This window comes from Anopheles coluzzii, chromosome X (genome assembly GCF_943734685.1).
Source record: "Anopheles coluzzii chromosome X, AcolN3, whole genome shotgun sequence".
Taxonomy (NCBI): domain Eukaryota; kingdom Metazoa; phylum Arthropoda; class Insecta; order Diptera; family Culicidae; genus Anopheles; species Anopheles coluzzii.
Genome location: NC_064669.1, coordinates 3192732 through 3214369, shown reverse-complemented (window position 1 = coordinate 3214369; position 21638 = coordinate 3192732). Strand labels below are relative to the sequence as shown.

At 48.7% G+C, this 21638-nt stretch overlaps 2 protein-coding genes across 5 annotated transcripts; one reads left to right on the top strand and one right to left on the bottom strand.

Moving 5' to 3' along the window:
- Window positions 1–206: 206 nt before the first annotated feature.
- LOC120949290 (cytoplasmic FMR1-interacting protein) lies at window positions 207–8766 on the top strand. Of its 4 annotated transcripts, none has more exons than XM_040366522.2 (8): window positions 207–729; window positions 964–1192; window positions 1505–1684; window positions 2825–4333; window positions 4842–6221; window positions 6299–6537; window positions 7141–7288; window positions 7368–8766. In XM_040366522.2, exons 2-8 carry the CDS (start codon window positions 983–985, stop codon window positions 7563–7565), a joined length of 3864 nt encoding a protein of 1287 aa, XP_040222456.1. In that variant the 5' UTR covers window positions 207–729; window positions 964–982; the 3' UTR covers window positions 7566–8766. The 4 variants fall into 4 exon arrangements, with proteins under 4 accessions (XP_040222456.1, XP_040222448.1, XP_040222439.1 ...); XM_040366514.2 differs by having other exon boundaries at window positions 803–1192; XM_040366505.2 differs by having other exon boundaries at window positions 208–729; window positions 959–1192.
- LOC120949310 (cytochrome P450 4c3-like) lies at window positions 8729–19885 on the bottom strand. The gene is made up of 5 exons (XM_040366534.2): window positions 19159–19885; window positions 15825–15940; window positions 10728–11007; window positions 10569–10638; window positions 8729–10436 (listed from the first exon to the last, which is right to left on the bottom strand). Exons 1-5 carry the CDS (start codon window positions 19376–19378, stop codon window positions 9464–9466), a joined length of 1659 nt encoding a protein of 552 aa, XP_040222468.2. The 5' UTR covers window positions 19379–19885; the 3' UTR covers window positions 8729–9463.
- Between the last annotated feature and the right edge of the window lie 1753 nt (window positions 19886–21638).

Here is a 21638-nt window from a genome sequence, read left to right as displayed (position 1 = left end):
CTTTACTTTTTCGCTATCATCAAATCGGAAAGAGCGAGAAAGCACATGCATTTTTTAATAGCTGAAAAAACATTCGTTTATAATTTCACATAAAAAAAATTAGAAATATTAAATGGAAGTTAGAGTGCAAACAAACACACAACAAAGCAAAAGTGACACTTTTTGTTCGCCAAAGTGATACCTAGCTTCTTTCGATGTCGGTCTCGTTCTGCTAATTGGGCAGGGCCGCTTGTGGTGCGTTGACGTCTGTCCTGGGACGAGCACACCACTACATGTTTGCCGGGCTGTGACGAGCCGTTTCTGAAGGGGCACGCTCGAAAAGAAAACAGTACAAACAGTCATTCACACACACACACACCCACACGTACACACTCTCGCGCAGGGTGATTGTGTACAGAAGGGGGAAGAGCACAAAAGAAAAAAGAAGAAACCGCTGAGGAAGGAGTGTTTTATCGGACATTCCAGTAAAACCGATAGGAAAAATCCACGTATCGTCACAGAAAGTGCATCCAGCGAGTGAAGATAGCTCTAGCTCGTAGCGCAAAGTGTGCAGATGTGTGCATTTTCGTACGCAGCTCGCCTTCTGCCGTAGCATTAGCACCAATCAATACTTATCGCCATCAGCATCATCATCATCGTCATCAACTTCAGCATCATCGTCGTAAGCAAACAGCAGCAGCAACAGCAACATCAACCAAAGCATTAGTCATATTTACACCTTCCTGAACGGTGAGTATAGTGCGGTGAATGAGAAGATCCATTTCATCACAGAACCGTGCCCAACCCGGACGGTGTTTGCCAGTGCGATAGGTTGGCTAGCACCAGCCACGTGCATTAAACTCGCCCGCCGGATGCGCATCGCGGGGCGCGTTGCTCCCAAGTAAATAACGGTGCGGGCAGTTAACAAAGTAAACGAATCGCTTCCGTTGTGCACCGCGTTACTGTGGGCGTCTTCCAGCACAGCATCACACCCCGGACCGCGATGGCCCAGGAGAAGATCACGCTCGCGGACGCGCTGTCGAACGTGGAGGTGCTGGACGAGCTGCCGCTGCCGGACGAGCAGCCCTGCATCGAGGCGCAGCCCTGCTCCGTCGTCTACCAGGCCAACTTCGATACCAACTTCGAGGATCGGAACGGTTTCGTGACCGGGATCGCCAAATACATCGAGGAGGCGACCACCCATGCGAATCTGGTCAGTAGCTTTTAAAGCGCTTGTTTGTAATGCACCCATCCACCCCCTAACACACAGACATGCACACACTCAGACAGCTCGCTTGCATGTAAACATTGATGTCCCACCCCACATACACACTCACACAATCGTTGCCCTACATACTTTAGACGGGGATGTGCATGGTAGAGCATAAACGCGGTATGCTCAGTGTGCCACGCAGTCTCCCCCTTCCTCCTGGGGATGATTGCATTTATGATTGTGGACACACCGTACTAACGAACGTTTGCTCTCCTTCTCCCTCCCCACACTCCCTTTGCTTCTGCTTTCCAGAACCAACTACTCGACGAGGGACAGAAGCATGCGGTTATGCTCTACACCTGGCGGTGCTGCTCGCGCGCCATACCGCAGCCGAAATCGAACGAGCAGCCGAACCGGGTGGAAATCTACGAGAAAACGGTCGAGGTGCTCAGCCCGGAAGTGAACAAGCTGCTTAACTTCATGTACTTTCAGGTAAGCATTCGCAGAGGCGCCGCCCTACCCGCCATTTGGCATGCTACAATCAACGCACTACAACAATCAAACGGGCCGTTTAGCTCAAAAAATTGGAATTAAATTGAGTAAATGGCCAAATGCACGTCTGTTTGTAAAAGGGTTGGAATCGCAGACACGCAGCAACTGGCTGGCAGTTAGGGCGAGAAACGTATGATGTTGGAATTTATGTTCCCTCATTCAGCGCGTAAACCATCGCTTACCATGAGTCAGGCGTTGGATGTTGTAAAGAACAATGTTAAAAATAAGTACTGCCGTAGATGAATTCCGTGATGATTTATTGCTTTGAAGTAGATAGACTGATGCTATTGCAGGGTTTATGACTGGCAAAAACATTGACTAACTATAATAGAAATATTGATTTTAAACATAAAAAGCCCCCAAAAAAAGCAGGCCATAATTGGAAATTGAAATACTGGAGCCTATTCTACTCTTTTACTGGATTTGAGTCGCGAAATTTGATTTCCAGTGCTCTATGAAATATTCTAGTTGTTATAAAGTCTGATAGGGAAAATACATCGCAGTAGAAGACAATTAGGCAGACCACCTCCCAGAGAAAGCTTTAAAATAATTTTACAAAATTAGAACGTTAGCCAAAAAATGAAGAATTTTCTTATAAATAATTTATTGATTTATTATAATATCAGTTTTTTTAATCATTCAGGCTGTTCTCATGTTGGTCCATCAAATTTTGTCTAAAAAAGCTCTGGCGTATAAATGATTTGCTTTAATTATTTTTACACATTACAGTACTCAGTTGCTTATAGCAAAAAACTGAAATGTTTTATTTTAAAACTGCCAAAACATCGAAATCGATCCATTTCCCGCTAGGGCTTTGATGTCGAGAACGACAGGCTTGAATCGAAAGAACATGAAGACGTGCTCAAGCAACGACGGATAGTTTTGTAGCAAAGTAGGGCCTGATTTTCTTAACAATATCCAACTCGACGTCGAGTGATCTCGATTGCAAGAATCGAATAAGCTTGATTGTTAGCCATTATACATTCTAAACCACTGTCAATAGAAATTGCTACCAACTACCTCGCTAATGAAACGGTTGGTTCTGTTGCGCTATTCTGTTTTTTTTTGTTTTTGTTTTAGCGGAAAGCGATAGAGGCATTCTCCGGCGAGGTGAAGCGGCTGTGCCACGCGGAAAAGCGGAAAGACTTCGTGTCCGAGGCGTACCTGCTGACGCTCGGCAAGTTCATCAACATGTTTGCCGTGCTGGACGAGCTGAAGAACATGAAGTCGAGCGTGAAGAACGACTACAGCACGTACCGGCGGGCGGCCCAGTTTCTCAAGGTGATGACGGACTCGCACAGCCTGCAGGAGTCCCAGAATCTGTCGATGTTTCTCGCGACGCAGAACAAAATCCGCGACACGGTGAAGGACACGCTGGAGAAGATCGTCGGGTACGAGGATCTGCTGTCGGAGGTGGTGAACATCTGCGTGCACATGTACGACTCGAAGATGTACATGACGCCGGAGGAGAAGCACATGCTGGTGAAGGTGATGGGGTTCGGGCTGTTTCTGATGGATTCGGAGATTTGCAACATCAACAAGCTCGACCAGAAGAAGAAGCTGCGGCTCGACCGGATCGATCGGATCTTCAAGAATCTGGAGGTGGTGCCGCTGTTCGGCGACATGCAGATCGCACCGTTCAACTACATCAAGCGTAGCAAGCACTTCGATCCGAGCAAGTGGCCCCTGTCCAGCTCGACCGCGATCAGTCCGCAGGCGGACCTGATGGTGCACCTGCCGACGATCCGGGAGGACCACGTGAAGTACATCTCGGAGCTGTCCCGGTACAGCAACGAGGTGACGACGACGTACAAGGACAATGCGACCGACGGGGAGAACAAGTCGACGGCCGATCTGGCGCTGCGCGGCCTGCAGCTCCTGTCCGAGTGGACCTCGGTCGTGACCGAGCTGTACTCGTGGAAGCTGCTGCACCCGACCGACCACCACCAGAACAAGGAGTGCCCGGCCGAGGCGGAAGAGTACGAGCGGGCGACCCGGTACAACTACACCGAGGACGAGAAGTTTGCGCTGATCGAGGTGATCGCGATGATCAAGGGGCTGCAGGTGCTGATGGCCCGCATCGAGACGGTGCTGTGCGAGGCGATCCGGCGCAGCATCTACGCCGAGCTGCAGGACTTTGTGCAGCTGGTGCTGCGCGAGCCGCTGCGCAAGGCGGTCAAGAACAAGAAGGACCTGATCCGGTCGATCGTGATGTCGGTGCGGGAAACGTGCGCGGACTGGCAGAAGGGCACGGAACCGTCGCAGGATCCGGCGCTCAAGGGGAAGAAGGACCCGGACAGTGGGTTTGCGATCAACGTGCCGCGGCTGAACGTGGGCCCGTCCTCGACGCAGCTGTACATGGTGCGCACGATGCTGGAATCGCTGATAGCGGACAAGTCGGGCGGGAAGCGCACGCTGCGGAAGGACATCGACGGGTCGTGCCTGTCGCAGATTGACGCGTTCCACAAGGCGTCCTTCTACTGGACGTACCTGCTGAGCTTCAGCGAGACGCTGCAAAAGTGTTGCGATCTGTCGCAGCTGTGGTACCGGGAGTTCTACCTCGAGATGACGATGGGCAGAAAAGTAAACGTAAGTATAGAGAGAAACCCTGTTTGAGTCGAAAAATTTAGCTTGGCTGCTTCTTGAAAGTTGTGTTAAAAGTCTAGTAGAGAGAATCTATCGTAACGAGCAGGCGAAATCGCAGTAGACGTCAAATCTCTAGACCAACTCTCGAAGATGATTTTAAAATACATCGACAAGAGGTTGTTAAGAATCCTGTTGCAACAGTAGTTCTAATTAGTGTTGGGTAAATCTGATTCAGATTCATGAAACCGAATGAATCTTTGGAATGATTCAATGAATCTGAATCTAAATGCAATCTCAACACTAATTCTAATTTGAAACATGATCATGTTGATGGCATCACTTAAAATAATGAACAAATGGGCTTTAAATCATGAGCTATATATGTCTACACATTCGGTCAAACTTATACGTGTTTAAAACAAATAATAATGTAATTTTGATTTTAAATTTGAAAAGATTTACCTTCCCAAAACTAACCGAACCGTTCGTTCCCCGCCCCTCCATATTCCAGAAATGTACCGTTCGCCACCAGCACAACGAAGAGTGTAGCGATCTGATCACGATGGAGAAGCGCATCCAGTTCCCGATCGAAATGTCGATGCCCTGGATCCTGACCGACCACATACTGCGCACGAAGGAGCCGTCGATGATGGAGTACGTCCTCTACCCGCTCGACCTGTACAACGATTCCGCCCTGTACGCGCTCACCATCTTCCGCAAGCAGTTCCTGTACGACGAGGTGGAGGCGGAGGTGAACCTCTGCTTCGACCAGTTCGTGTACAAGCTGAGCGAGCAGGTGTTTGCGCACTACAAGCAGCTGGCGGGCAGCATCTACCTGGACAAGCGGTTCCGCGTCGAGTGCGAGGTGCTCGGGTTCAACTTCCAGTCCTACCCGCGCAACAACCGGTACGAGACGCTGCTGAAGCAGCGGCACGTCCAGCTGCTCGGCCGCTCGATCGATCTGAACAAGCTGATCACGCAGCGCATCAACGCGGACATGCAGAAGAGCCTCGAGCTGGCGATCTGCCGGTTCGAGGCGAGCGACATTACCGGCGTGGTCGAGCTGGAGGCACTGCTGTCGGTGAACAAGCTGTGCCACAAGCTGCTGTCCAAGTGGCTCGCGCTGGACGACTTCGACGCGATGCTGAAGGAGGCGAACCACAACGTGCTCGCACCGTACGGGCGCATCACGCTGCACGTGTTTGTCGAGCTGAACTACGACTTTCTCGCCAACTACTGCTACAACGCGGCCACGAACCGGTTCGTGCGCAACAAGCTGCAGATCGCGTTCTCGGGGCCGATCACGCGCGAAAAGGCCCCGGTCATGTCGCACTACTACCTGTGGGGGTCGAAGCCGCTGAACGCGGCCTACTCGACGCAGTACAGCCAGTACAACGGGTTCGTCGGGGCGCCCCACTTCCACGCGATCTGCCGCCTGCTCGGCTACCAGGGCATCGCGGTGGTGATGGAGATCATACTGAAGGACATCGTGAAGCCGCTGGTGCAGGGCAATCTGCTCCAGTTCACCAAGACGCTCATGTCGGCGATGCCGAAGTGCTGCAAGCTGCCGCTGTGCGACTACGGTTCGCCCGGCGTGCTGAGCTACTATCAGGCCCACCTGGTCGACATCGTGCAGTACCCGGACGCGAAGACGGAGCTGTTCCAGTCGTTCCGCGAGATGGGCAACTCGCTGCTGTTCTGTCTGCTGATCGAGCAGGCGCTGTCGCAGGAGGAGGTGTGCGATCTGCTGCACGCCGCCCCCTTCCAGAACATTCTGCCCCGGCCGTTCTGCAAGGATGGCGAGAAGCCGGAGAGCAAGCAGAAGCGGCTGGAGGCGAAGTACGCCTCGCTGCAGATCGTGCCGAACGTGGAAAAGCTCGGCACGGCAAAGGTAATGGGCGAGCGAGAGTGGGGTTTTTTTTTTTGTTGTTTTGTAGTCGCAGCTAACCTTTGCATTTGCATTTGCAGCAAGCGATGATTGCCCGCGAAGGGGACCTGCTGACCCGCGAACGGCTGTGCTGCGGGTTGAGCATTTTCGAGGTCATTCTCGGGCGGGTGAAATCATTCCTGGACGATCCGATCTGGATGGGACCGCCACCGATCAATGGCGTGATGAACATTGACGAGTGTTCCGAGTTTCATCGCCTCTGGTCGGCGCTACAGTTCGTCTACTGCATTCCGGTGGCGGGCACGGAATACATGGTTGAGTGAGTATATTTCTTGTTACAAAGTTCCGGCCATTGTGCTTTCTAGTGATGGGAAAAATGAAGTTTTTGTCTGGAATCGATTCCGGCTAGCTTCGAAGTTGTCTGGAATCGTTTCAGAATTGGTTCCGGAATTGGATTTTAAATCGGAATCGGCTTCAGAATTGGTTCTGGAATCGGATCCTGAATCGGAATCGGCTCAGGAATTGGAATCCGGAATTGGTTCCGGAATCGAAATCGGCTCTGGAATCGGAATCGGTTTCGGAATTGAAATCGACTCCGGAATCGGTATTGTCTCCGAAATCGGTTTCGAAACGGAGTCGGTTTTCAGGTCTGATTTCGCTTCGAAGACTTCTTCTTCTGAAAGAACTGATAATCATTACGGAGCTAAATCTGGATTCAATCCTGATTCCGTTACCGGGGCAAACTACGATTTCCAGGTCGATTCCGATTCCGGACCCGATTCTGATTCCGGAGCCGTTTCCGAATAGCGAAATCGATTCCGGAGCCGACTCCGAAATCGGATCCTGAATTAACTCTAATGCTTGCAAGCCACCACTAATGCTTACAAGCCGTTTATTTATTTATCCTTGCCTCTTTTTGCAGAGAGCTGTTCGGCGAAGGGCTTCACTGGGCCGGCTGCACCATTATCGTGCTGCTCAACCAGCAGCGCAAGTTTGAGGCGCTCGACTTCTGCTACCACATTCTGCGCGTGCAGCGCGTCGACGGCAAGGACGACACGGTAAAGGGAATCGTAAGTATCCCATGCCGCAAACGGAAGTGAACGTACTGCATCATCTAATTTTATTTTCGCTTCCCGTTCTCCAAACCAGAATCTGAAGCGCATGGTCGATCGCATCCGCCGCTTCCAGGTGCTCAACTCCCAGATCTTTGCCGTGCTGAACAAGTATCTGAAGAGCAACGACATCGAGGGCTCGAACGTGGAGCACGTGCGATGCTTCCCGCCCCCGCCCCACCCGAGCGTGGCACCCTCGCACTACCACGATCCGAACAAGCTGCGGGCGCAGTAAGTCGCGGGCCACGCTTTGCTAGATGCCAACTTTGCATTAGACGGAATGGTGTAACATCGACTAAGCCGCGAGGGGGAAACAGCGGAAGCGCACGTGTAGGGTGAAGGAAGTTTCCCGGTTTGTACTTTGCATTCCCTTCCCCCGTTCGGCTGGCCGTTTATTTTTCCAACTGAGATTGTAGTTTTTTTGTTGATGCTTTATTACGCATTTACATCCATTCGTACGCCTCTCGTTGTGCGTGCAATCGCTCACACGTGTTAATTCAATTACGCTAGTTTAATATACATACTTTTATATTGTTTGTACGTTGATGGGAACAGCACCATCAACGTCAGCTATCCGTGTACGATTCATATTTATATATATATAATGCGCCGGTAATATTATAATTACACAAAGAAATAGAAAACCTATACGTATCGGAATTAAACACACAAATGGGTAAATGAACAAGAAAATACAACATTAAGGCTCGCTGAAACTTCTAGCGCGCAGAGTTTCAGTTCGATTTAGAGCGCTTACGCGCGGTGTTTGTTTTCATTTTTAATTCATCTTATGTTTAGCATTTTATCTCTCTCTCCATGGAGGCTGCGCTGGTTGCACCCGCAACAGCAGTTCCTTTGCTTAGGATTTGTTCACCGAATCAGCTCTTTTTTTTGTGTTAAGTAGGTTAAGGCACTGCTAGCGATTAAGTGAAGGTAAAAAAGGAAAGGAATTACGGAGGGGGCGGTTCCGTGGTACAGTCGTGTCCGCCGGCATGTTCGCGTAGGACGGTTACGCCAAATAGAGGAAGTAGAAGAAAGGAAAGGAAAGACACCAAATCCTTCCCCACGTTCACCCGCTGGAAAGCAAGTCCGACGGGATACGCGAAGGGAATTACATCGCAAACATAAATTAACACAAAATAAAACGTAACGTAACGGCGAAGGAGGGAGGAGAAGGATGCGTTCGCTAAACACGGCCGTCGGTAGGCGCTTCCATACACAAATGAAATGGCCAAATTTCATGCTTCACATTCACTGGGCGTCGCAACGCCGTAAGGGGGAGACAGAGCGAGAGAGAGAGGGAGAGAAAAACAACAAAATATTACACGGCGGAGCGTAACTGTCGGGGCCTACTGTTAAGCTAGTGCTTTAGACGTAATAATAATTGTACCAAGCATGTAAACGTTTCATAATACAATTTATCGATATATGCATTAGCCAGACCGGTGTTGTGTGTGTTTGTGGGTGTGTTGATATGTGTCAGTTTTTATTACAACTTATTACCATCTATCGTTGCTTTCCATTACGCGCTATACACTTGCATCGCGATCGTTTTGGGAGGATCATTTAGATCGCGTTGTTACTCTGCCGCGCTGGTTTCTGAATGCTTTGGCTCTTTTTTCGCTTTTTGTTTCGCGTTTTTCGTATGGGACCGTGACACGTGCAACTGTTTTGCTGCTAGATTTTTCGTTTGCTGTACCGATTTTCCAGTAAGCATTTTTGTCGTACGTTTCTTACATGTTACGCATCACTAAAATCTAACACAAAAGTTCAATACATTCTTACTTAGTAGCTACACCCGAAGAAAAGAAAGGGAAAGAAAATAAAGTCCCAATATCAAAAACAGAAAAGCTCTTTCGGGCTGAAAGCAGACTGAGAGTACGGCCGCAACGATTCAAATTATGAATAAACGCAACCAATCTATTCATAACTGAACGCAGAACGCCGACAGCTCGGTTCAGCAAACACGCAAACAAACAACAACAAAAAAAGGGGGGGGGGGGGGGGGGGGGAGGAGAAAAATACATCAGCTCACAACACGCCTTTCCCTTGCCCTGGAGTCATGCAACCTGGTAGTATTTATAATTGTCATAACGCTCTCTGCCGCTATCTGCTGCTCTGAAGAGAGGCCCCCTACGTTCGCCGCGCAATTCGTATGCGCAGCCCGTTCTTCGGGCGCAGGATGAGCTCGCCGAGCAGCGTAAGGTTTTCGCGCCGATCGACCGCCTCCACCCGGTACCGGCGCAGCACGGCCGAGATGATCGATTTCTCCTCCAGCACGGCAAACTTCTGGCCGATGCAGTTGCGCGGCCCGGCACTGAACGGGATGTACGCGTACGGGTGCCGGCCGCGGCAGTTCTCCGGCAGGAAGTGGTCCGGATTGAACTTGTCCGGGTTGGGGAACACCTCCGGATTGCGGTGCAGCTGGTACACCACGATCATGGCGGTCGTGCCGGCCGGCAGCACGTACCCGTCGATGTCGACGTCCTCGGTGAGCCGGCGGGCGATGAGCGGCACGCTCGGGTACAGCCGCAGCCCCTCCTTGATGCACGCCTCCAGGTACTTCATCTCGTTTAGCTCCTGCATCGTGGGGAAGCGCTCCCGGTCGCCGCCCATGATCTGGTCGATCTCCTCCACGATCCGGTCCTGGATGGTCGGCTCGGTGCCGAGCAGCAGCAGTATCCAGGAGATGGCGGCCGAGGTCGTGTCGTGCCCCTCGAACATGAACGTGTCCACCTCCTCGCGGATGTCCTCGTGCGACAGGACGGTACCGTCCTGGGACGCCTCGATCAGCAGATCGAGAAAGGCGAGCCGCTTCTTGCGCCCCAGCTCCTCGTGCGACAGATAGTCGTCCTTGTTGTTGTTGCCGTCCTGATCCGTACCAACAGCACCACCACCGCCATTGTTGTTGTTGTTGTTGTTTTTGTCGCCCAGCTGCTGCTTCTGGCGTCGGATCTCCTCCTTCCGCTCGTGGATGACGCGGTTGGAGAATTCGTGCAGGATGGCGAGACACTTCTGATGGTTCTTGTAGTCCTGCGTGAGCTTGAAGATGAAATCTGGTTGTAGCCAAATCTTTTGCTGCCGGTTCTGGACGATACTTCCAATTCTGTGCGGTTGGTTAATTTTTTTGGAGCGAGATAGAGAGAAAGAGAGATTGAAACAATGGAGAAGAGACGAAGCACAAAGATTACAATCAAGCCACCACCGGAGGAGGTGGACCTGACCCTGTCGCACTTACTGGTACACAGCTTTCACGTAGTCGGAGTCGGAATTGCACTGCGCATTCACCTGCCTGCCCATGGCCGTTTCTGTGGCGAAGGAAGCGAAAACATAATTAAGTACGATAACTGATGCCGCCCGGCTGAACCCTGCCAATGCTCAGGCAGGCCCTACTTACCACACACCACGTCCAGTGCGCACAGCGTCACGTACGGGAAGCAGTTGAAACCCTGCTCGTTGCCCAGCTCCGCCTCGAGGCGCTTCACCAGCACGGCGCTCTGCTCCTGGAAGATGTCGACGAAGTCGTCCAGGATCTTGAAATGGAACGCCGGCGTGAGGATCTTGCGCCGCGGGTGCCACTTCTTGCCGGCGCTGGTCAGCAGGCCGGTACCGAGCCATGGCTTCAGGAACTCGTAGTCGTGGCTCTTCTCGATGTGCTTCTGGCTGCCAAGGATGCGCTGTCGGGGGATGCAAAGAGAGAGAGAGAGAGAGAGAGAGAGAGAGAGAGAGAGAGAGAGAGAGAGAGAGAGAGAGAGAGAGAGAGAGAGAGAGAGAGAGAGAGAGAGAGAGAGATGAACTCAATTTAGTGCGGACTTACTGGAGCATCTAAAGATGCCAATCCTATCACCTAACAAAAGCTTCAGCAGCAGCGCTGTTGTTGGCTTGGTCGACGCACGCCCAAGACGCCGTGAAAGGGATCGTATATTAAAAATTTCCAAGGTTAATTTCGGTTTCGGATGATACAGTGCGTGACATTTGTGTGTCTGGACTTTGGGCAGCGACTTGCAAAGGCAACTATTAAATCCGCATCAAACAAAAACATTTTGGACAACTGCGCATCAGACTCTAACAGCACGGACGTCACACGCCACTCCAACAAACGTAGAATCAAACACATCTCCGTTTGTGGTGATTTTCGCTTGTTTGCCGTTTCGATTGGCATTCGCTGCTGAAAAAAATGCGCCGAGTTCTGGTTGCGCTATAGAGCTGCCTATAGAACAAAACAAAACTGCGCCAGGAGATCATTGCACCACACATGTTGTCGCGCAAATTTACGCCATCGCGCAATGTGCTCCCAGCTTGGTACATCTATTTAACACTTTTTTGATTAGGTTGTTAGGACGGCTGTGTTTGCGGAGCAATTGTGGTTTCTTCTGCAAATTCTGGAAAAACCACCGAAAGAGAGAGTAACGACCTTTTCACATCGTTCATTCTGTCGCGGGATATATTAGGACAAGCCGGTTTTGGTAGGCGTTTTGGAGATAAAGATTGAAGTTCGTTTTCAACCTCAATTTCTTAGCAGTTCTACTCCACAAGAGAGACCATCGCTCGTTCAGCGAAGAATCATAACCTCCAAGAATGCAAGGCGTGGACGAAGAGTGCCAACAGGGTCATCCTGTGTTTGGAGTTTAGTTGCACATCTTATCGGGATCCGGTTTAGAGGTTTTTGGAGTCGCCCGGAGTGGTATTGGATGTTTCTCCAGCAGCTGAAGAACATCTCGCCGTTCGTTACTGTACAAGATATTCGAAAATACCTTGAATACGATGAAGCAAGCGCAATGCACTGTACGTAGATCGTGGGAAATGGTTCATTCCCCAGGTATTGCTTAACCGTAGGCCAACGCCTGCTCTTGAAATCGTCAAGGTCGTCAGTTGGGATTGCTGTGGCAGACGGACAAAACAACTCTACACTGCAGCCTATGTTTAGTAAAAGCTTTTAAGCTCATCCTTAAAATTCCGACTGCGACTGCGGAGTTGCTGCCTGCTTGCTGTGGAGTGTAGTTAATCATCAAACAAAACAAACTACAGAAACGACCGCTCATCCGCAGATCTCATCCGAAAAGCGAACCTTGTGTAGGTCTAACGTATCGGCAAAGACGCTCATTTTTCGGCCATTCCTATCCGAGAAGTGGGAGAACCGTACTGTTTGGGCTTTTAGGGCGTCAGGTGGCTCTATCGGACTTTATCTGTTAACCGTTGGACAATGGTGTGTGGAAGACACGGGAGTGAGGGCGGGGGAGAGGAAAGATTGGCAATAAAAAGAGACGGGCGCACGGGCTATAGATCGAGGACGTAGTTTTCTGTTTCGTCTGTTTCTCCACCGTTTGCTGTGGCCGTTTCTTCCTCTGCCACTAAATCGAAAGGCTATACACGTGTTTGATTTTTCCCTTTTTTTTAACAACGATATTTTCTGTGTCGACTGTTGAAGGTTGTTTGCCTGCGGTTCAAAACACCAAACACTGGCACAGCGTTCGGGTTTGCTGTATTCCAAATTTCAGCCACCGCTGCCGAACGATGTGTGATTACGTAGTGCATCGCCTAGTTTCACTCGGTTTTGATTAAAGCGAAGAGATTGATTTCTTTAACGGGCTTGCGTGTTGCTGATCTGTGTAAAGTAGCAGTTGCCACGCTGGTTTTACTGTATCGTTTGGCGCAGAGCACCGCCAAGTGAAGATGTAAAATCAGCAACTCGTAAATGCGTAATCAGAAACGATCACTTTAATCGGCCACCATTGGTACAGATTAAGTTAAACAAAATGAAATGAAGCAGTTTCTTTTTGGGCTAGCGCTTCGGTGAGGCGAAACCAGCACAAACCTGCGAGATAACTATGTTGTATAATGACTTCAGTCAACGATGCCTAACGAAAACGGTATCCGGCGGGGTGGACAAAGACGTCTAATGCCCATCAACGTCGAATCTTTGTCGAACATGCTGTTTTTTTTGTTTCTTCGTCGCTGCGAAGGTTTTGTTTTAATTTGCTTCTACCCTTTATCTTTGCGCAAACTTGCCGGAGCAACGATCTGTTGCAATGCTGCCTAATGGAATATCATTAGACGTGTTTTGTTTTACCAGATCGCAAACGGCCGTGCTGGCCGTTGGCGAGTGTCGGCACGCATGGGAAATGTGACGGGCTCGGGATGTGCGCCTGCTGGGTGCATTTAAATCAACAAATAGTTTTGTAACTTCGAGACAACCTAATTTTGATTCCTAGCCGTCCGAAGGTCAGGCCTTTGCCTGCCGAGACCGAACAAAACCGGAACATAGCAACATAGCAGTGTGGACAGCATTAGCTCCCTCTATTTGTTTATGAAACTTTTGTGTCTCTCGCTCATATAAAGTTGCCCCATTGCTGGAGTACCTGAAGCAGAAGGGAGGAAGGGTGTTGAATATGCGCTAACCGGTTTAAGCGTAACCGAATCGAACGCTGCATATGTTCGATAGTCAAATTTTAATTCTTTGCACAAGATCACAGTACCACGTCGGCGGAAGCGAATCGAACCGGCCAGAAGCGACCGCAGCAAACACATGCCCGCAAGGCAACAGGGTAAGAGACAAGAGCTGGATTGTATTGACCTTAGCATCCTTGGCATCACCTCGCATTAGAAGTGAGTTTTAGTCGATAAGCAAAGAAACGCTTTAAGCATGGATAGCAACTACATATCAACAGTAAAGGATGGAGACCTGCGTCTCAGTAGGCGAGAAACCTAGAGCTCGAATTTTAATTGTCGACATATTTGCGCTGAAAGAAATGGTTTAGAACTGCGCATTGAAGAAATGAGCGGAGTGGGAAGCTTCAGCTTGGCCGGAGCTCACTCACAGATGCTGTATGGATTGGTGTGACCAGGCGAAAGACAATTCTTCGGTTGCAACGTACAAGAATTCAGGGAGCTTTTAAGCAGTGTCGATCGAAAGTTTACGTTTGATTGTTTGTTTGTTTGCTTATTTATCTTTTTTGCCAATCAAATGGTGTTTTGATGATGTGTTTTTTTTCCTATGAGAATTTAAACCGGTTATTCAAACTAGAATCTAACGTAGGTGTTCAGAATAAGGCAACTGCATAGAAGAAATGCCTTTGCAAAGAAGAATGTATAGCACACTAAGGACAAGATTTTGGGGGAAAAAAATCTACAAAATATGAGTAGGCAGCAACATCAAAAAAGACTTGAATTACATATTGCGCTAGGCGCTGCTAGTATCTTCTGTAAGCAGATAATTTGCTTAGTTGTTACTGCATAAAGTGTGTGTTTTTTTTTTATCAATTCTACGAAGGGCTCCTTCCGGGAGGTGTTTTGGACCGATCTTATGCTTGTTTATGCTCTCGGTGATCGATTTGCGTCTCTTACTGTTATCGAGCGTTCGCTTTTTGTTCTAGAAGAAATGTCCCTACCATCCAACAGCGAAACGGTACAGTTATCTGGGTGCGTCTGCTTTCTCGTCGATGTGCGTCGTGTTTATCTTTTTTTTTCTTCTTCTTTCCATCAAACGTTTGTCTCACCATGTGCGTTAGTAGCTGTGTTAGTCTCGCTCTTTGTCTCCCTTTTCACTCTTTGACGACAGTCGACGACCACTGCGTTGGAATAAAGAACGTTCGAGAAGCCTAATCGAAGCGTTGCTGTGTGCCCCGTTTGCGACGTTTCGATTTCGCTTTACGCCATAAACAAACTCTCCCGGATGCCTTAGGAAAACGAAAAACAGGTTCACGTTCACTTTTACCTTTTCAAAATGCACAAATGCTTGCGTCTATCATAGTTTTTCTATGTTGCTTTTTTTTTTTAAAAAGAAGTTCCTGTTATGTCTTGCACAATCGACTGATCTTACGATAAGAGGGGTGATCCATAAAAGCCGACCGCTTCCGGTGGTAGATGCTCTAGCTCGATCGCACGCGCACATGGCTTCTAATGGCTTTTTATGATTTTAAACAGCTCGTCTATTGTTTGCCCGACACACAAACACACACACACACACACACACGGGCGCCCTTGGGGTAGTTTACAAGCGGAAAATATGGAGCGAAGCTTGCTACTAAGCTTTTTTTTTTGTTATGTGTGACCTGATGGTGGGCAATTGTACCAAAATCCATCCTTTTTATTCCAGTGCGATCGATTGATTGTCATCGCGCGGTCGATTGTTTTCCCATTTAACCCGCCGGTGGTTTTGGTCGCCTTTTACGCTTTTGGGGGTGACCTCCACCCCTGCCCCGCTTTATTGACACCGAGCCGAGGTGGGCCGAGCGTGTTAGCGCCGTCGTGTCTGTTTAATCAACACAAAGCCGCGCATCAGCGCAGAGACAATGCCGAGGTCATGATCGGGACCGTGGAAGGATGCGCGCCGCGCTGAAGGTTCCCGCTTATTTACTTCCTCGTTTTACAACCGCCACCTTTACGGCTCTAATCACTGTAACTTTTATCATCGCGATGAGATAACGTTTCGGGCGAAAAGGCAGTGCCGGACGCGTTCTGGAAGGCTTCGCGCACCATACATTCCACAACTTACCTCGACGGCGCTCGCTTTGGAGATCATCACGTACGGCAGCGGGCCGTTCCACGCCCTGCTGAACCCTTGGATGCGCCCGTACAGCTTCCGAATGGCGATGATGCGGTTGAAAATTTCTGCAAATACACAGACACAGAAAAAAAAATGTGGTAAGTTTTGTGCTTTGTGCAAAACCACGGGAAAACCGAAAACTGCCAACTCATCTGACAAATGACGCAAAAGAAGACCCTAGGAGACGATGTTACCCTTAAAAAGGAGGGAAGGGGGAAAGGAAGGAAGGGGAAGCAGGAACGTTTCGATGCAGGTAATTTGTTACGGTTTCGGCTTGATTGGAAAATGTTTCCTCATTTCCGCTTAATTTTATACTTTTCGTTCTATTTTCTGTTCGTCGCTTTTCCATCGCACAAGTTCTTCGTTTACGATACGATATTAATGTTTTTTTTTAATCCTTCCCATGTTTCGTTTTGTTTTCTTCACAAATCATGATTGCTCACGATTCTACAGCCCACTGATCTGTATAATTTTACAACAGTGTGTATAATTAAAAAAAATCTTCGTGAAGGTTAATGCGCATCGACAGTATACTACGCGACAACACCCTTTATAGGGGGGATGAGCCCAACGATAAAACTGTTGCTCGTAAAGCCACTGTCGTTGCATTGCGACGAATCTCGTGCTGAATGCGATGCATCCCTTATCGCATTCATGCTTCTTTCTTGGGCTAGTTTAACCTTTGTGGATTGTGCAACAAGCATCGAACAAACGTAGCATGAGAAAAGAAAATGTTGGGAAAAATGGTTGCGTGCCGAGACGCACAATAGCTTCACAATTTCACGGCGGAGCTCTATGTCACAGTAGTGGCAGTGGTCAGTCACCGTTTCGTCGTGTAGCATTTTACAAAAAGCAAAGCCTCACGGCGACTGTTTCTTTTCGTTCGTTGGATTAGAGAGGCAATGTTTTAAAATGCGGCACCTGCAGACTGAATTAGTTGAAACACATTTAGACGGCATTGGTATTGGTGCGCGAGGATGGTTACTGAGATGTAACACATCTTTAATATGTAATAATCTGTTTCTATTTCTAAATCATTTTTGGTGGATACTTTTGAGCAAACATGTTGTCTCTGACATTGGAGAGATTGCAAGAGAGAAAGCTCGTAGAAAGGGAGCTTAAATAGTGAAAGTGGTCTTTCAAAAGGAAAATCTAACAAACGCTGTTTGTCTCCAACACGTAGTTGGCTCGCTCGTAGTTGGCATATATTCTTATCGCTTTACAGGACAGATCTAGTGGAGTGTTTTATCCGGTTTAGGTGCCAATTTTTTTTTTGTCAACCGTCAAACAAAAGCAGCCTCCATCGTACGGGGCATTATGTCACCGATCCTAAGGTCTTCGGCGGACCACCGAAAGGCGTTAGGAGGGCAGCGTGACTGTAAAACATGGGCGCCGGGATGCAACGGGGCCAAATGAGCCGAGACCCACGGGGCCAGAGCGTGTTTCGTTCGGCCGATGATTGATCGAAAAATCAAGCGACGAAGAAGACTGACAGAAAGTAGCGTTCCACGCTCTCCCATTTGATTTTTACGCGCCACGAAAGGCAAACCCGTAATACAGCATGAAGTTGAGCGGCTTTGAAAACGCGTATCTTTCCTTAAAACAGCTTGTTTCATTTGTTCGAACTATTCGGTTGCCACACTCGGTGGCGAGCAGACGGACGGAAGGGAATGCGTTGCACAGTGTGGGTTGCGTATCGGTTCGGTCGCTGGACGCGCAAGAGCTTACGAAAGATCTTTTTCTTGTCGCTCAAGAGAAAAAAAAAACACAAAAATTGGGTGGAACACGAATTTTAATGGTCGGCCCGTTTTGTGACCGGGTGTGTAAGGGGGGGCCAGTTTAGTCTGCGACTAGGAAAGATACATGATTAGCTTCCCCACTAGCAGCATGCAAGCCGATTATGCAACCGTCCTTTCCCGACCCAACGGCTCGTTTAACCGTTCCAAATGCAAACACACACACACACATACACATGCGAACGAGGGCGGAATAAAATGTGCCTCTGCTGTGTAACACCGTGAACTGGCGGTATTGAACCCCATCCCTTGTGCGTGTACAGCAGTAGCGCACTTGCTCAAACCTGCTTTGGATCGATTTACCCGTGACAGTGAAAAGCCCCAAAACCATTCAACTTGAAATGTTTTGCGAGCACGTGCAAGCGAGTGCACCATCGCTTCAAGTACACACACTCACTTGCGGTCGGCGCGCCAGTTGGTAATTGCGCTCACCTTGACCACCACGCGCGGTCCGGGTTGTTACGGTGAACAGCGTCTGCACTGCATGCGGTGAGCCCCATTCACACAACCGGAAGATTACGACAATAAATCCGAGAGGAGGAGGGTGGGGGGGGGGGGGAGGGGGCAAACAAAAAAACAAACAAACGCATCAAGTGCGCGGGAAAGTAAAGGTTCGTCGCTTATCGCTGTTGAAATCTTTCGATTTAACGAGCGATTGCCGTGATCATTAGCATGGGAGGTTGTGTGTGTGTGTGTGTGTTTTTTCTTGTACTGTTTAATTAATTAACAAAAATAAAAGAAGTCATTATTGGCCATTAAATTCTTGGTGGCACAACGTGTACAAATTGTGTTCTGTTTTAGTAGACAAGTTTTCCACACATGAATTGCATTATGTCACGTAGCAGCATAAGCTTACGAAAAGAAACCCCCTTCGAAATACACAACGGGTTAACCAAAAAAAAAAAAAAAGCCAGCCAGTCCGTGTTCTTCATCTCGTTCGATTGGTACAATTTGAAATGCAAATGGTGTCTGCGTGTGTCGGTTTTGGTTCGTCGCAGCAAAAAAAAAAAAACAAAAAAACAAAGAAGATGCTACAGCGTAGATAAACCATCAGCCCCGGTCGGTCAAGCGACGAACCCCAATACTAAGGGTGGGAAGATGTCACTGACGCCTCGTATGATAGCAACTGGAGGATGCGATTGCCTTTGGATAACCTTTGCGCGAGCGTTTGTACGAACTCCTCGCGGAAGGTTGCGTTCGCTCCGCGCTGTTGTTTGCGCTGCCGATTAGAGAGATTTTGGGGTGCCGTTTGGCCCGTTTGGGCGAAGCAGGAAGTGAACCGCGGCGGCGGGCTGCCCAGACTCCGGTAACAAGGAAGTAGAAGTGGATGGTGTGATCTGCGAAGGTTCTTTTCGCTTGCCTGGCTACCTGACTCGTTAGACACGAGGCACGGTGGTGTAGGACGTGCGCCAAGGACGTGCTCGGAATAGAATGAACTGTTGCTTGCTGGGTCTCTTTTCCGCCCTCGAAATGCATCCATCACTCACCATCGTGGTCCACGTTGATGTGCAGCGTGTTGCCGAGGATGGGCAGACCGGCCGGGCCGGGAATTTTGTCAATGTGGCGCACGATATGGGCCCGCCGCCGGTTGTACACGTAGATCGCGCAGGACACGGTGGTCAGCAGCAGCAGCGTGACGGGCGAGAACAGTGTGAACACCTTGGACAGCTTGCTCAGTAGCAGGCTGCCGCCGAGAAGGCTCTCCATGCTTTGCTGCGGTCGTGCAAACGCTCCGTTTGAATATTGCAAGCACGCGGCCGCGGGCGTGGGTCCTTAACGTGCGCGGGCACGTACGTTTTGATAGGTGCTAGGGAGCGTTTGTTTTGGTTGGTGGTTTGGCCGGTCGCCTGAGCAATCCGCACCGGTGGTTGAGTGAGAATGGTGCAGATGTATTTTTCGAGCAGTCGAGATCACTCTCGAGAAGTCTGTCCGTCACTGCACTGCAAAACCTCCGAACAATGAAGCATCAAAATCACTAGTTTGTCACAAAACCACGAGACGAGCTCGTGTCACAGTCACAGTACATACACAGACACACACAAACACACACACACAAAGTTATTCGCACGCCCTAAGGTTCTTTTTTGTAGCTTTCCTTTCCCTTCGAAGCCGCGCTAGTGGAGGGTCAGTCTCACGAAACGCGCGCGCGCACACCTGATGTCAGCTGTCCAGCAGTGGTCACCGCACACTGACTTGCCTCATTTCCGATAGTCCAATATTTATAAGCTCCACCTCACCTTCCCTTTTCGGCGAGATGACGAATGCTGCGAATGAGCGTGCAAAGCGGGAGCGCGGATTAGCGGAGAAGATCGTGCAACGCCCGAACGCCCGTTCGGAGAGCAACGCGCGCGCGCGCCCGCGCGTGTGACCCGAACGAAAAATCGGCTCCACCGGCTGACGTTTCAGACTTTCGGTGCGTTGTTGTTGTTTATTTCGGTCATTTCACTCGCACCTGACAATAACTGTCAAGGGCTTCAAAGGGGATGCCTGAACAGACAATGTTAAGGTGAGGCCTTGCCGCCCGACTGCATCTCTAACCTAGAAGCTGGGCGTGAAGCCGCCTTTGCTCGGTATTTATTGATAGGGTACTTAGTGCATTTATTGCTTAGTGCAAGCGGGAGCGCGGGTACAATCGTCATCCGGCCGGCACACACTCTAGGACTCGCCGGCCGTTGACTGAATGTCACGATCGCATGGAGGTTTCTTTGTTGCTTTGATTGGAAAGGATGTGCTTTTTTTTTTTTGGGGTTACCTTTTTAGCTTCCATCTCATGCGCGGTGACAGCCGGGCAGAATTTATTGACTGGCATACTCTGGAAAATGACAGAATGTGACAGGTCATAACGATATTTTTGTTGTGTATTTGTTCTTTTTCTCTATAAAGCGTGTCAATCGTTTTTGAAATGGTATAAACAATGCTGTACTTCCGCATGTATTTTGCATGTTCTTTTACAGCTATTTGCGTTTCAAAAGAAGTTGGCTAGGCTGCACGAAGCGGACAGTGAACCATCATTACTTTATATGTGCATTCTAACACAGCTGAATGCAACAAGTCCTATAGCGCTGTGGCAACGCACTTCGCCTGTCACGGTAAAGGTCGGAAGTTCAAGACGTATCTAGAGCTAACCAAAAAAAAGGATTAATTTACCATTAAAAATCATTCAAGTGTTGTCGTTGGTGGGGTAGAGTTGTTTTGGGACCTAACCTGTGTGTATTGTATTCTCCAGCTAATCGACAACACATTAAATTACTAAATATTATAACTCTACCGGTTTAAAGGTGTGTCAAAGAAGAATAGACGGCATGTCTGATTTCACACGTTGTGTTCTGTTTCAAATGATAATGGAGCAGCTTGTGGCCAAATGATCATCAAACTGTCTCTTATTTCTGAGTCTGTCATACCCCACTATACACGACGACATGGACAAACAATTCGAGCCGAGGTCCTTTTTATAATGCTACATGGAACCATGCGATTCTAATACATTGTACATACATTATTCTTCATTGTATTTGTCGATCGGGTATCTTCGAGGATATTTCTCTGTATGAATGTGAATCTTTTAAATAATTTAATAAATCTGAACCTTGGATTAAAGGCTTGATGAATCTCCAAAGGTTCATGAATGTCAAAATATTCATATATCTTGAGGTTCTTCCTCTTCTTCTTCCTCTTTTTGGCGTAACGTCCTTGAACTTATGGGTGGGTTGACGACTGTACCACGGACCGTAGGTTAGCCCTTGATAGTCATTAATGTCTAAACATTCATGCATTTCCAGAGATTCCTGAATATCCAGAAATTTACGAATCTTCAGAAATACATGAATCTTTAGAGATTTATGTATTTTGTTGAAATAATATATCTTTGAAGATACGTAAATGTTTAGAGATTCGATTCTAGGTTTCAATCACTCATTGCTTTAGCATAGTATAATTTAATCTCAACGAAAGATTCATGAAGCAGAAC

Coding starts and splice junctions, on each gene's coding strand:
- LOC120949290 (XM_040366522.2), top strand. CDS start 983: ATGGCCCAGGAGAAGATCACGCTCGCGGACGCGCTGTCGAACGTGGAG. Junction 1,685..2,824: donor TTAACTTCATGTACTTTCAG/GTAAGCATTCGC, acceptor TTTTTGTTTTAG/CGGAAAGCGATAGAGGCATT. Junction 6,222..6,298: donor AAAAGCTCGGCACGGCAAAG/GTAATGGGCGAG, acceptor TTGCATTTGCAG/CAAGCGATGATTGCCCGCGA.
- LOC120949310 (XM_040366534.2), bottom strand. CDS start 19,378: ATGGAGAGCCTTCTCGGCGGCAGCCTGCTACTGAGCAAGCTGTCCAAG. Junction 15,941..19,158: donor CATCAACGTGGACCACGATG/GTGAGTGATGGA, acceptor GTGTATTTGCAG/AAATTTTCAACCGCATCATC. Junction 11,008..15,824: donor CCAAAGCGAGCGCCGTCGAG/GTAAGTTGTGGA, acceptor ATCCCCCGACAG/CGCATCCTTGGCAGCCAGAA.